General features: G+C 47.9%; 1 protein-coding gene across 5 annotated transcripts in view; it reads left to right on the plus strand.

The window, feature by feature from the left end:
• Nucleotides 1-16,358, plus strand: part of NCOA1 (nuclear receptor coactivator 1) — a 298,539-nt gene that overhangs the window by 180,236 nt on the left and 101,945 nt on the right. For all 5 annotated transcript variants that reach the window (XM_072143854.1, XM_072143853.1, XM_072143855.1 and 2 more), the window contains 2 exons: nucleotides 2,905-3,004; nucleotides 4,434-4,600. In XM_072143854.1, coding sequence (XP_071999955.1) covers nucleotides 2,922-3,004; nucleotides 4,434-4,600 — 250 coding nt within the window. In that variant the 5' untranslated portion in view covers nucleotides 2,905-2,921. The remainder of the gene's footprint in view (nucleotides 1-2,904; nucleotides 3,005-4,433; nucleotides 4,601-16,358) is intronic.

A 16,358-nucleotide genomic window follows, 5' to 3' on the forward strand; every position in this document is an offset into this window, starting at 1 on the left:
GTAACTACTATAATACTGCCCCCTATGTACAAGAATATAACTACTATAATACTGCCCCTATGTACAAGAATATAACTACTATAATACTGCCCCCTATGTACAGGAATATAACTACTATAATACTGCCCCCTATGTACAAGAATATAACTACTATAATACTGCGCCCTATGTACAGGAATATAACTACTATAATACTGCCCTCTATGTACAAGAATATAACTACTATAATACTGCCCCCTATGTACAGGAATATAACTACTATAATACTGCCCCCTATGTACAAGAATATAACTACTATAATACTGCCCCCTATGTACAAGAATATAACTACAGTAATACTGCCCCCTATGTACAAGAATATAACTACTATAATACTGCTCCCTATGTACAAGAATATAACTACTATAATACTGCCCCCTATGTACAAGAATATAACTACTATAATACTGCCCCCTATGTACAAGAATATAACTGCTATAATACTGCCCCCTATGTACAAGAATATAACTACTATAATACTGCCCCTATGTACAAGAATATAACTACTATAATACTGCCCCCTATGTACAAGAATATAACTACTATAATACTGCCCCTATGTACAAGAATATAACTACTATAATACTTCCCTTATGTACAGGAATATAACTACTATAATACTGTCCCCTATGTACAAGAATATAACTACTATAATACTTCCCTTATGTACAGGAATATAACTACTATAATACTGTCCCCTATGTACAAGAATATAACTACTATAATACTGCCCCCTATGTACAAGAATATAACTACTATAATACTGCCCCCTATGTACAAGAATATAACTACTATAATACTGCCCCCTATGTACAAGAATATAACTACTATAATACTGCCCCCTATGTACAGGAATATAACTATTATAATACTGCCCCCTATGTACAGGAATATAACTACTATAATACTGCTCCATATGTACAGGAATGTAACTACTATAATACTGCCCCCTATGTACAAGAATATAACTACTATAATACTGCCCCTATGTACAAGAATATAACTACTATAATACTGCCCCCTATGTACAGGAATATAACTACTATAATACTGCCCCCTATGTACAAGAATATAACTACTATAATACTGCGCCCTATGTACAGGAATATAACTACTATAATACTGCCCTCTATGTACAAGAATATAACTACTATAATACTGCCCCCTATGTACAAGAATATAACTACTATAATACTGCCCCCTATGTACAAGAATATAACTACAGTAATACTGCCCCCTATGTACAAGAATATAACTACTATAATACTGCTCCCTATGTACAAGAATATAACTACTATAATACTGCCCCCTATGTACAAGAATATAACTACTATAATACTGCCCCCTATGTACAAGAATATAACTGCTATAATACTGCCCCCTATGTACAAGAATATAACTACTATAATACTGCCCCTATGTACAAGAATATAACTACTATAATACTGCCCCCTATGTACAAGAATATAACTACTATAATACTGCCCCCTATGTACAAGAATATAACTACTATAATACTGCCCCCTATGTACAGGAATATAACTATTATAATACTGCCCCCTATGTACAGGAATATAACTACTATAATACTGCTCCCTATGTACAGGAATGTAACTACTATAATACTGCCCCCTATGTACAAGAATATAACTACTATAATACTGTCCTCTATGTACAAGAATATAACTACTATAATACTGCCCCCTATGTACAAGAATATAACTACTATAATACTGCCCCCTATGTACAGGAATATAAATACTATAATATTGCTGTGGGGTTGCAGCTCTGGATGTGAGTGGAGTATGATGTATGAGAGCAGATGCTGTAGTCTAGGTCTTTGATGTGGGGGTAGATGTGGGGCAGGAGCTGTCTCCTTCTTATGTAACATAGGACAGATCTGGGTTCGGGCTGCAGTCTGGTAGCAGGTTTTCCTATTAACCTAAAATTACCCTTTAAGATATCTTAAAGGGAAAGTGTAAGTAGGGGTGACCATACAGACTGCAACCAGTGTTATGTATTGTACATGAAGATATGTGTAATAATACTGCTGTGTATGGTGTTAGTAGCAGCAGGACTGTGATATGTGGATTTATATTCTAAGGATTGTACCTCCTCCAAATGCACTGAGGTGTGTCCTCTCACTGCTGTACTCTGTGCCTTTTGCAGTCAATGTGAGATATTGTGAGATATTATTGTTAGTAGCAGCAGAACTGTTACTAAATGGATTTATATTTCAGGATTGTAGCTTTGGTCTCTGCAGACCGTATTGGATATTTTTCTCTGAAGAGATGTGTAATCATAGCTTTGTGTATGTTTTTAGTAGCAGCAGGACTGTGATCTATGAATTATATTTCAGGATTGTAGCTTCTCCAAATGCACCAGGGGCATGTCCTCTCACTGCTGTGCTCTGTGCCTTCTGCAGCCAGTGTGAGTCATTTTCCTAAGTGATCTGTGTAATCATTCCATTGTGTATGTTGTTAGTAGCAGCAGGACTGTGATATATGGAATTCATATTACATTATTGTAGGTCCTCGAAGTGCACTGGGGGGTGTCCTCACTCTGTGCTCTTTGCATTGTCCTTGGAGAGTTGTGATCACACCTTTATATGTTTTGTTAGTAACAGCAGGACCTGTGTATCCTCACACTGCTGTGCTCTGAGTTCTCCACATTCAGCTGGTCACAGCCCTCTCACTCAGCTATCAGTAAAAGCTGTCACAGGCTTCTGCCGGTGTTCATGTGATTCAGTCACTCAGAGCAGAGGGGTCATGGAGTGTTTAGAGCTCAGAGCACAGCAGTGTGAGGACACTGCAATAAGTGTCCAGTATTCTGAAACTCTTAACTTATGTTTTATTTTGTCCACAGGTGTGAAATAGATCAAAATGAGCGGCCTTGGGGACAGTTCAATCGACCCTGCTAGCCAGGACCGCAAGAGGAAAGCCTCGCCATGTGACACCGTGCAGAAGTGAGTGTCATCCATCAGCCACTCCGGACACTAGAAAAGCTGGGGCACCTTCTATTTTTATGATTTTTCCCACTGACTTAAAGGAAATCTACCATCAAAATCTATCCTGATAAACCGGGGACATTACTCATAGATCCAGGCACCGGGACTGTCAGAATCGGCTTGGGGGCTTCACCAGAGCTCCTATGTGCTGTAGCTTCACAGGCTGTTACACTGTCTCTCCTACCACTGTATGAGATTACAGCAAGCAGAGGAGGCAACTGCAGGGAGCAGGGTAACAGCCTGAGAAACTACAGCATAGAGGGGCTCTGCTAACACCCCCCAGAGTCCTCCCGGCTCATTAGCATAATTTTAAAAGTTGACTTCTGAAGGATGGAGGCCATAGATAACAAATATAAGGAGATCCCCACAGTCACGGTGCCTGGATCTATGAGTAAGTGTCCCTGAGTTATCATGATGGATTTCCTTCAGTTATATCCCTCTGATTGTATTATTATTATTAATAATAATGTCTTTATTTATATAGCGCATATTTATTTATATAGCATTATTTTATAAATCTGATTAATATTGCAGGCTACAAGGTGTAGGGACATGATATGCCCCTCCTCCGCCCTGCCAATCACAGTGACAACCTACCAATCCCATGGACAGGTGGGTCATGTGACGAGTGTGGTTGTTACATTGTATCCATAACATCTTCTAGTCTGGATTCTAAGGGTGATGCCACACATGGCGTCTTGAAACCGTTTTTGGTACGTTTTTTTAAGCAGTCCGTTAAAAAACGCATCTGTTTTTTAAAAATGCATGCGTTTTTTGGAAACGCATCCGTTTTTGTCCGTTTTTAATTGCGCAAATTTGGATAACCTGTCAAAAACGGATACGTTTTAAAAAATCGGATGCGTTTTTTAACAGATTGCTTAAAAACGGACCAAAAACGGTTTCAAAACGCCATGTGTAGCATCACCCTGATTGGTTGTGGAGACGTGAAAGGACCACAAATTTCGCCTTCCTTTATTAATCAGATTTTTGTGTAAAGATGGAGGATTCCTTACGTTCCGGTTATCCCCATTTTCCAGAGGGTTTTGTAATATTCCCTGATGGTCGCCCGCAGGTGGTGTGACCTTTCCCACATTACACCTGTCACGTAATTGAGCTCGTTACTGGCGTTACGTAACGGAGGTTCGGTCACGGGAGAAGTGGGTCACTATCCTGTGTGTAATCCGAGGAGCCTCATCCCGTGTGGATACAATTATCCCGTCATCTACATGATGATCTCCCTGCAGCCATTAGGGTAAGAGGTTCTCCCTCTGATTCTCTTAATCCTTCTCACAGCTGAGGGTTTGTTACAATTGTGTCCAGTCCAGAAAATCGTCAGTATGCCATAAACTCTCCAGATTGACTGATTGTCGTCTGATTGGTTCTGCAGCAATGAGAAGCGGCGGCGAGAGCAGGAGAACAAGTACCTGGAGGAGCTGGCGGAGCTCCTGTCCGCTAATATCGGGGACATCGATAACTTCAGCGTCAAACCGGACAAATGCAAAATCCTCATCAAAAGGATGGACCAGATCCAGCAGCTCAAGAAGAAGAAGCAAGGTAAGAGCCGCAGCCCTATTCTCTAGCCTCGACTTTGCTTTCAAGGGAACCTGTCAGCAGCTGTGACCATGTAAACTGCAGCCAGTGTTATGTATTGTCCCTGGAGAGATGTGGAATTAGACCACTGTGTATGTTGTTAGTAGCAGCAGGACTGTGATATACAGATTTATATTCCAGTACAGTAGCTTCTTCACTGTCCCCACACTGCTGTGCTCTTAGCTCTCTGCAGCTAGCGCTAGGTATTGTCCCTGGAGAGATGTGTAATCAGACCTTTGTGTATGTTGTTAGTAGCAGCAGGACTGTGATATATGGATTTATATTCCAGTACAGTAGCTTCTTCACTGTCCTCACACTGCTGTGCTCTTAGCTCTCTGCAGCTAGCGCTAGGTATTGTCCCTGGAGAGATGCATAATCATAACTTTATTTGTATTATGATACTTGGAAACATATTCTAGGATAAATGCTTCTCCAATTTCACTATGGCTTGTCCTCACACTGCTGTGCTCTGTGCAGCCAGTGCTACATATCGGCCCTGGACAGATGTGTAATCATTCTTTGTGTATGCTGTTGGTGGTGTGATATATGGATTTATATTCCAGTATTGTAGCTTCTACAGGTGCACTCGAGGCATGTCCTCACACTGCTGTGCTCTGTGCAGCCAATGTTAGGTATTGTACCTAGAGAGCTGTGTAATCAGACCTTTTGTGTATGATTTTAGTAGTGGTAGGACTGTGGTATATGGATTTATGTTTCGGGATTGACGCTTCTCCAAGTGCACTGGGGGTGTGTACCCACCCTGCTGTGCTCTTAGCTCTGTGCAGCCAGTATTATATATTGTCCCTGGAGAGATGTGTAATCAGACCTTTGTGTATGTTGTTAGAAGCCGCAAAACTATGGAATATGGATTTATTTTCCAGGGTTAACACTTCTCTGAGTGCACTAGGGCAGAGTCCTCACCCTGCTGTGCTCTGTGCTCTCTGCATTGAACTACCCCAGCGCTGCTCTGATTGACTGCTGTAATATTTAATCAAAAGCCTGGTACATCTAAAAGGAAGGTAGCAGCATAATGCAGAGAGCTAAGAGCACAGCAGTGTGAGGTTTGAATTCTTCAACTTTATAACAGATTTTGTGTTCACTATTTTCAGTATTACTGCTTGCTGTCAGTGAATGAAAACAATCCTATTTACAAACACAATTATTGCTCTGCGAGATAAACCCCCTGACTGATACATTGTAACAAACCAGCAGAGAGATGTGTGCAGCTGCTCACAGAGCATTGTCCACACTGGATACAATTGTAGCAAATCCTCTGCTGTCTCTGAATATAACCTGGAGTGTTTTCATTCACTGACCGCAAGTAGGGGTCTTGTGATGTTGATGAACTGACAATAAGATCAGTCACCTCTATGGAGAATCAACAGTCGCTGAATATCTTGGGTATCAACTAATGCGAGAGCAGATGCTGGAGGTAGTCCTTTCGCTTTCTTAAAGGGGTTGTCCAGGATCAGGAAAAAAAAATGGCTCCGTCCACTGGTTGTGTCTGGTATTGCAATTGAGCTTCTATGGATGTGAATGGGACAGAGCTGCAATACTTACCACAACCTATGGACATTGGTGGCGTTGTTTGTGAAGGAAGTAGTCTCCTGGATCATCCCTTTAAACTTCTGGATGGCGAATTTGTAATAAGATTTGCTTGTCACACAGCTTTCCCAGGAACGGATCTGGTCTAAGCTGTGTGTTCAGAGCTGCAGATCTGCTCCCTTAGCGGCGCCCCCTGGTGGCCGGTTTGGGATGAAGTAGCGCAGAGGCACGGGGTCATGTGTTATAAATAAACACTTATGTACTTAGCTCCTGTGCCGGGAGGGTTTGCTGGTGGAACGTGGGATATCTGGTTACACGTTGGCTGCAGATCATCGCAAGTTCTTGGAACGTTCTGCGGAGGATTTCCCCGATAATTACAGAGGCTTGTGTAGCCTGAGCCAGCAGCACAGAGGATTTCAGGACTGTGCTGCTCTTTTACGAGATCACCTATTAAGAGTTACATAGTGTAAGCAGCAGAGTATATCAGGAGAGATGTGTTCTGATGTAATTGGAAGTTACTAAGTAGAGAAATCCGAAAGCAGCACAGAGTATTTCAGGAGGCGCATTAACTCATCTTGTGGGAGATCGCATACTGAAAGTTACAGCATGGATGGGGCAGCAGCACAGAGGATTTCAGGAGAGATGTCTTCTGATCTTGTGAGAGGTCACAGATTGAAAGTTACTTAGTAGACAGGGGCTAAAGCAGCACAGAGTATTTCAGGAGGTGCAGTAAAGGATCTTGTGTGAGGTTATTTCAGGAGAGGAGTGTGAGGGCACAGTGACAGGAGCATCTCCCAGCAGCACAGAGTATTTTAGGGGAAGATTCTGCTGATCTAATGAGATAACTGGATTCTCTAAGCAGCGCAGAGTATTTCAGGAGTGGAGTGCGCTGGTCATGAAGAAGGAGCGAAGCTGAGAGTTATGTAGTGGTCAGCAGGGTCCCCAGCAGCACAGAGTATTTCAGGAGAGGACGGTGAGGGCACAGGCTGGAATAGTTGTAGTTCTACTGATCTAGATATTGGGTGGTGAAGAGAGATGGGACGTGTTGTACTGGAGATGCTGTGACTCCTATTACTAGATGACTGCATTGAGCAGCTCCCTGTGTTTCCTAGACATGCTGAGACTTGTAGTCCTACGCTCTGCAGAGCGAGATGTATTTGCTGTGTTGTTTCTGTCCGGGGGGCTGGCGGCGTCCACTGACCTTCTCGCACATCTGTGCCGCCATATGGAAGGGCTCCGGATAATGTCACCAAATGCCACTGCACCCAGGCTGCCATTTGGCGCTGGTCCTGCCAGAAGTTCTTAACCCAAGAACTGTGGGTGGGGGTGGAGTGCCCATCATCACCACTGTGCCAGGGGGCGCACCCGCTGCCCTCTCCTGCACACACTATTGTATACAGGTCAATGGATCCTACAGTTTCTGTAGCATTGACTGCAAAAGTATGCAGGACTATGATCCCCACAACAGTGCCACCCAGTGCCCCATCACAAAGCCACCCAGTGCCCCATCACAAAGCCACCCAGTGCCCCCATCACAAAGCCACCCAGTGCCCCCATCACAAAGCCACCCAGTGCCCCCATCACAGTGCCACCAAGTGCCCACATCACAATGCTATCCAGTGCACGCATCAGTGTCACCCAGTGCCCCATCAGTGTCACCCAGTGCCCCCATCACAGTGCCACCCAGTGCCACACAGTGCCCCCATCACAGTGCCACCCAGTGCACGCATCACAAAGCCACGCAGTGCCCCCATCACAAAGCCACCCAGTGCCCCATCACAGTGCCACCCAGTGCCCCCCATCACAATGCCATCCAGTGCCCGCATCACAGTGTCACCCAGTGCCCCTTCAGTGTCACCCAGTGCCCCCATCACAAAGCCACCCAGTGCCCCCATCACAAAGCCACCCAGTGCCCCCATCACAGTGCCACCCAGTGCCCCCCATGGCCCCCATCACAATGCCATCCAGTGCCCGCATCACAGTGTCACCCAGTGCCCCTTCAGTGTCACCCAGTGCACGGATCACAAAGCCACCCAGTGCCCCCATCACAAAGCCACCCAGTGCCCCCATCACAGTGCCACCCAGTGCCCCCCAGTGCCCCCATCACAATGCCATCCAGTGCACGCATCAGTGTCACCCAGTGCCCCATCAGTGTCACCCAGTGCATGCATCACAAAGCCACCCAGTGCCCCCATCACAAAGCCACCCAGTGCCCCCATCACAAAGCCACCCAGTGCCCCCATCACAAAGCCACCCAGTGCCCCCATCACAATGCCATTGTCCCCATCACAGTGCCACCCAGTGCCCCCATCTCAGTGCCACTTTCACAGTGCAACCAAGTGCCCCTATCACAGTGCCACCCAGTGCCCCATCACAGTGCCACCCAGTGCCCCAATCATAGTGCCATCCAGTACTCCCATATCCGTGATGGCCACAGATCCCTAATACAATTAACATTCTCAGTGCCCCCATATCACTTGGCCAGGTGGCTCTGATTCATAAAATTTTACTATACAATCTATACTCCAGTCACATCCAAAGCTGCATTTAAACCTCCCAGTTCTCTGGTTTATCCTTATGCAGTCACGTTACCTAACAACTCACTAAAAAAAACATGTCTGGAAATCAGAATTGTAACCGCAGCTCTGGCTGTGAATGGAGTACAGGACATCAGTGATATTTGCAGATTCTCGTCTCTTTGTGCTGGTCCAGGTGTCTCGGGGTTGCACAGTGTCCAAGAGACTGTTGGGGTACAGGGTGATGTTAGAGCTATTGTGCAGCATCAATAGGGGGGATTATCTGGGACTGAGGGGAGATCCTGCCAGGTAGAGCTGACCGAGGGTTGTGTAGCAACTGGACTCCTCAGCAGGGCAGAGAGCAGACCCCGCCAGGGGGTGCGGAGGGTGACTCAGAGCAGTCACTGAGACCCCTGACAACAGCCACTAAAATCTGTACAGTACTCATATACTATACAGGGGACCTCTTACCCCATAGTATAGACCTCCGCACAGTACTACTGCTCATATACTATACAGAGGACCTCTTATCCCATAGTATAGACCTCCGCACAGTACTACTGCTCATATACTATACAGAGGACCTCTTACCCCATAGTATAGACCTCCGCACAGTACTACTGCTCATATACTATACAGAGGACCTCTTACCCCATAGTATAGACCTCCGCACAGTACTACTGCTCATATACTATACAGAGGACCTCTTACCCCATAGTATAGACCTCTGCACAGTACTACAGCTCATATACTATACAGAGGACCTCTTATCCCATAGTATAGACCTCCGCACAGTACTACTTCTCATATACTATACACAGGACCTCTTACCCCATAGTATAGACCTCCACACAGTACTACTGCTCATATACTATACAGAGGACCTCTTACCCCATAGTATAGACCTCCGCACAGTACTACTGCTCATATACTATACAGAGGACCTCTTACCCCATAGTATAGACCTCCGCACAGTACTACTGCTCATATACTATACACAGGACCTCTTACCCCATAGTATAGACCTCAGCACAGTACTACTGCTCATATACTATACACAGGACCTCTTACCCCATAGTATAGACCTCCGCACAGTACTACTGCTCATATACTATACAGAGGACCTCTTACTCTATAGTATAGACCTCCGCACAGTACTACTGCTCATATACTATACAGAGGACCTCTTATCCCATAGTATAGACCTCTGCACAGTACTACAGCTCATATACTATACAGAGGACCTCTTACCCCATAGTATAGACCTCCGCACAGTACTACTGCTCATATACTATACAGAGGACCTCTTATCCCATAGTATAGACCTCGGCACAGTACTACTGCTCATATACTATACAGAGGACCTCTTACCCCATAGTATAGACCTCCGCACAGTACTACAGCTCATATACTATACAGAGGACCTCTTACCCCATAGTATAGACTTCCGCACAGTACTACTGCTCATATACTATACAGAGGACCTCTTACCCCATAGTATAGACCTCCGCACAGTACTACTGCTCATATACTATACACAGGACCTCTCACCCCATAGTATAGACCTCCGCACAGTACTACTGCTCATATACTATACAGAGGACCTCTTACCCCATAGTATAGACCTCCGCACAGTACTACTGCTCATATACTATACAGAGGACCTCTTACCCCATAGTATAGACCTCCGCACAGTACTACAGCTCATATACTATACAGAGGATCTCTTACTCTATAGTATAGACCTCCGCACAGTACTACTGCTCATATACTATACAGAGGACCTCTTACTCTATAGTATAGACCTCTGCACAGTACTACTGCTCATATACTATACAGAGGACCTCTCACCCCATAGTATAGACCTCCGCACAGTACTACTGCTCATATACTATACAGAGGACCTCTCACCCCATAGTATAGACCTCCGCACAGTACTACTGCTCATATACTATACAGAGTACCTCTCACCCCATAGTATAGACCTCCGCACAGTACTACAGCTCATATACTATACAGAAGACCTCTTACCCCATAGTATAGACCTCCGCACAGTACTACTGCTCATATACTATACAGAGGACCTCTCACCCCATAGTATAGACCTCCGCACAGTACTACTGCTCATATACTATACAGAGGACCTCTTACCCCATAGTATAGACCTCCGCACAGTACTACTGCTCATATACTATACACAGGACCTCTTACTCTATAGTATAGACCTCCGCACAGTACTACTGCTCATATACTATACAGAGGACCTCTTACCCCATAGTATAGACCTCCGCACAGTACTACTGCTCATATACTATACAGAGGACCTCTCACCCCATAGTATAGACCTCCGCACAGTACTACTGCTCATATACTATACAGAGGACCTCTCACCCCATAGTATAGACCTCCGCACAGTACTACTGCTCATATACTATACAGAGGACCTCTTACCCCATAGTATAGACCTCCGCACAGTACTACTGCTCATATACTATACACAGGACCTCTTACCCCATAGTATAGACCTCCGCACAGTACTACTGCTCATATACTATACAGAGGACCTCTTACCCCATAGTATAGACCTCCGCACAGTACTACTGCTCATATACTATACAGAGGTCCTCTTACCCCATAGTATAGACCTCCGCACAGTACTACTGCTCATATACTATACAGAGGACCTCTTACTCTATAGTATAGACCTCCGCACAGTACTACTGCTCATATACTATACAGAGGACCTCTTACCCCATAGTATAGACCTCCGCACAGTACTACTGCTCATATACTATACAGAGGACCTCTTACCCCATAGTATAGACCTCCGCACAGTACTACTGCTCATATACTATGCACAGGACCTCTTACAGAGGTTCTCCATTGATATTTTCGCGGAGCCCCCTCTGGCTTTCCTGGCACTGCTGTGCTCTGTGCTCTGTGCTCCTCGTACTTGTGTATCTGGGAGTGCAGTAGCTGGGGCCAAGCAGCGGGAAGGAACAATGTCATCGTCTTCAGGAGGATCCTGTTATGTGAAGTCTGAGGCCAAGGGTTTTTTAAGGGAGAGGCGGGCGCCAGCTTTGGTTGTCTTCCAGCACAAGTCTCGTACAGTTGGCACGGGCCGTCCTGGCATCAGTGTGGCAGATCCTGCCAAGTACTTGCCAAGGAAAGGAGCAGGAGCCAGGGAGGAGGAGGAGGGCGAGGGGGGGGTCTCCCATGTCTTGTAAGATTCCCTGTCAGTGGGCATGGGGCGAATATAGCAGGGGGCACCTGGCATGGGGTGAATGTAGGAGGGGGCGCCTGGCATGGGGTGAATGTGGGGGGGGGCACCTGGCAAGGGGTGAATGTAGGAGGGGGCACCTGGCATGGGGTGAATGTAGGGGGGGCACCTGGCATGGGGTGAATGTAGGAGGGGGCACCTGGCATGGGGTGAATGTAGGAGGGGGCACCTGGCATGGGGTGAATGTAGGAGGGGGCACCTGGCATGGGGTGAATGTAGGAGGGGGCACCTGGCATGGGGTGAATGTAGGAGGGGGCACCTGGCATGGGGTGAATGTAGGAGGGGGCACCTGGCATGGGGTGAATGTAGGAGGGGGCACCTGGCATGGGGTGAATGTAGGAGGGGGCACCTGGCATGAGGCGAATGTAGGGGGGGCACCTGGCATGGGGCGAATATAGCAGGGGGCACTTGGCATGGGGTGAATGTGGGGGGGGCACCTGGCATGGGGTGAATGTGGGGGGGGCACCTGGCATGGGGCGAATGTAGAGGGGGCACCTGGCATGGGGCGAATATAGCAGGGGGCACCTGGCAAGGTGTGAATGTAGGAGGGGGCACCTGGCATGGGGTGAATGTAGGGGGGGCACCTGGCATGGGGTGAATGTAGGAGGGGGCACCTGGCATGGGGTGAATGTAGGAGGGGGCAGCTGGCATGGGGTGAATGTAGGAGGGGGCACCTGGCATGGGGTGAATGTAGGGGGGGCACCTGGCATGGGGTGAATGTAGGAGGGGGCACCTGGCATGGGGTGAATGTAGGAGGGGGCACCTGGCATGGGGTGAATGTAGGAGGGGGCACCTGGCATGAGGCGAATGTAGGGGGGGCACCTGGCAAGTGGTGAATGTAGGGGGGGCACCTGGCATGGGGCGAATATAGCAGGGGGCACCTGGCATGGGGCGAATGTAGGGGGGGCACCTGGCATGGGGCGAATATAGCAGGGGGCACCTGGCAAGGTGTGAATGTAGGAGGGGGCACCTGGCATGGGGTGAATGTAGGAGGGGGCACCTAGCATGGGGTTAATGTAGGGGGGGCACCTGGCATGGGGTGAATGTAGGAGGTGGGGAAACCTGGCATGGGGTGAATGTAGGAGGTGGGGAAACCTGGCATGGGGTGAATGTAGGAGGTGGGGAAACCTGGCATGGGGTGAATGTAGGAGGGGCACCTGGCAAGGAGTGAATGTAGGAGGGGGCACCTGGCAAGGAGTGAATGTAGGAGGGGGCACCTGGCATGGAGGGAATGTAGGAGGGGGCACCTGGCATGGGGTGAATGTAGGAGGGGCGCCTGGCATGGGGTGAATGTAGGAGGGGCGCCTGGCAAGGGGAGAATGTAGGAGGGGGCACCTGGCATGGGGTGAATGTAGGAGGGGGCACCTGGCATGGGGTGAATGTAGGAGGGGGCACCTGGCATGGGGTGAATGTAGGAGGGGCACCTGTCAAGGGGTGAATGTAGGAGGTGGGGCAACCTGGCAACTCCTGTAGGAGTCTTCACCCAGCTTTCCCAGACTCCTGAGCAGCAAATCTGCCCATCAATTCAACATTTTGTAGAATATCTGGACAGATTGGAATTGCCCAGAGCAGGAATGTCGGCCGTATTGCTTGTCATCCAGCTCCCGAGAAACAGAAAAACTATGGAGTAAGAATTTTTAAAAGATCATTTTGAAATGATACATCCCTTTAAATGACAATGAGACCGCTGTATTCCCCAGCTATCGCCCGTAGAGCATTATTGAGGTGTTTTTCTGTGATTTTTTCCCCCATGTCCTCACCCTCTTTCCGCTTTAATTCTCCGGAGCGTAATATCACTTTATACAACTAACCGCCCCTTTAAGAAATAATCCAATTGTTACAGGATGTTTTGGTAGACGTGGGCAGCGCGCCACCGAGGCCGCGACGGTTCCAGCAACAGGTCGCTATGTTTAAAGTTGTGCGTACGGCGTCCAGCCGAGACAATAATAGGCTCTGTATTAATTCCAGGTTTTACATAAATCACAAGTCGCGCGGCGCAGCCAAGATACACGATCCTATCAGCGGCCGGCGAGAAAATAATAGCGCGTCATGTTACATAACACACGATGTATCCACGCCGGCCGCAGGACAGACGCTTCCTCCACTCCGAGCTGTCCAGAGCCTTGGCCCAGGAGAGTGAGATCAGACACTGGATGAGGGGGCACTCACTTATAAATAGCCGCCCGCCGCTAATAAGGTATTTATAGAACTAGGGCGGCCATGTTTGGCGAGTCTGTCCAAAATCAGAAACAAATGAGTCACATGTCCTGTTCTGGGGTTTCATCGTGTAGAAAAGCTACTTCAGTGTTACCTCCTCCCATTGTATCTGTGTTACTGAAAGGAGCAGCTGTCACCTGATAGAGAAGGAGCTGCTGTCACCTGATAGAGAAGGAGCCGCTGTCACCTGATAGAGAAGGAGCCGCTGTCACCTGATAGAGAAGGAGCCGCTGTCACCTGATAGAGAAGGAGCCGCTGTCACCTGATAGAGAAGGAGCCGCTGTCACCTGATAGAGAAGGAGCCGCTGTCACCTGATAGAGAAGGAGCCGCTGTCACCTGATAGAGAAGGAGCCGCTGTCACCTGATAGAGAAGGAGCCGCTGTCACCTGATAGAGAAGGAGCCGCTGTCACCTGATAGAGAAGGAGCCGCTGTCACCTGATAGAGAAGGAGCTGCTGTCACCTGATAGAGAAGGAGCTGCTGTCACCTGATAGAGAAGGAACATCTGTCACCTGATAGAGAAGGAGCTGCTGTCCCCTGATAGAGAAGGAACATCTGTCACCTGATAGAGAAGGAGCTGCTGTCCCCTGATAGAGAAGGAGCTGCTGTCCCCTAATAGAGAAGGAGCCGCTGTCACCTGATAGAGAAGGAGCCGCTGTCACCTGATAGAGAAGGAGCCGCTGTCACCTGATAGAGAAGGAGCCGCTGTCACCTGATAGAGAAGGAGCCGCTGTCACCTGATAGAGAAGGAGCTGCTGTCACCTGATAGAGAAGGAGCTGCTGTCACCTGATAGAGAAGGAGCTGCTGTCACCTGATAGAGAAGGAACATCTGTCACCTGATAGAGAAGGAGCTGCTGTCCCCTGATAGAGAAGGAACATCTGTCACCTGATAGAGAAGGAGCTGCTGTCCCCTGATAGAGAAGGAGCTGCTGTCCCCTAATAGAGAAGGAGCCGCTGTCACCTGATAGAGAAGGAGCCGCTGTCACCTGATAGAGAAGGAACATCTGTCACCTGATAGAGAAGGAGCCGCTGTCACCTGATAGAGAAGGAGCTGCTGTCACCTGATAGAGAAGGAGCTGCTGTCACCTGATAGAGAAGGAGCTGCTGTCACCTGATAGAGAAGGAACATCTGTCACCTGATAGAGAAGGAGCTGCTGTCCCCTGATAGAGAAGGAACATCTGTCACCTGATAGAGAAGGAGCTGCTGTCCCCTGATAGAGAAGGAGCTGCTGTCCCCTAATAGAGAAGGAGCCGCTGTCACCTGATAGAGAAGGAGCCGCTGTCACCTGATAGAGAAGGAGCCGCTGTCACCTGATAGAGAAGGAGCCGCTGTCACCTGATAGAGAAGGAGCTGCTGTCACCTGATAGAGAAGGAGCTGCTGTCACCTGATAGAGAAGGAGCTGCTGTCACCTGATAGAGAAGGAACATCTGTCACCTGATAGAGAAGGAGCTGCTGTCCCCTGATAGAGAAGGAACATCTGTCACCTGATAGAGAAGGAGCTGCTGTCCCCTGATAGAGAAGGAGCTGCTGTCCCCTAATAGAGAAGGAGCCGCTGTCACCTGATAGAGAAGGAGCCGCTGTCACCTGATAGAGAAGGAGCCGCTGTCACCTGATAGAGAAGGAGCTGCTGTCACCTGATGGAGAAGGAGCCGCTGTCACCTGATAGAGAAGGAGCCGCTGCGACCCGGTAGAGAAGGAGCCGCTGTCACCTGATAGAGAAGGAGCTGCTGTCACCTGATAGAGAAGGAGCTGCTGTCACCTGATAGAGAAGGAGCTGCTGTCACCTGATAGAGAAGGAACATCTGTCACCTGATAGAGAAGGAGCTGCTGTCCCCTGATAGAGAAGGAGCCGCTGTCACCTGATAGAGAAGGAGCTGCTGTCACCTGATAGAGAAGGAGCCGCTGTCACCTGATAGAGAAGGAGCTGCTGTCCCCTGATAGAGAAGGAACATCTGTCACCTGATAGAGAAGGAGCTGCTGTCACCTGATAGAGAAGGAGCTGCTGTCACCTGATAGAGAAGGAGCTGCTGTCACCTGATAGAGAAGGAGCTGCTGTCACCTGATAGAGAAGGAGCTGCTGTCACCTGATAGAGAAGGAGCTGCTGTCCCCTGATAGAGAAGGAACATCTGTCACCTGATAGAGAAGGAGCTGCTGTCACCT

The sequence above is a fragment of the Engystomops pustulosus genome, chromosome 3 (assembly GCF_040894005.1).
Source record: "Engystomops pustulosus chromosome 3, aEngPut4.maternal, whole genome shotgun sequence".
Lineage (NCBI taxonomy): Eukaryota > Metazoa > Chordata > Amphibia > Anura > Leptodactylidae > Engystomops > Engystomops pustulosus.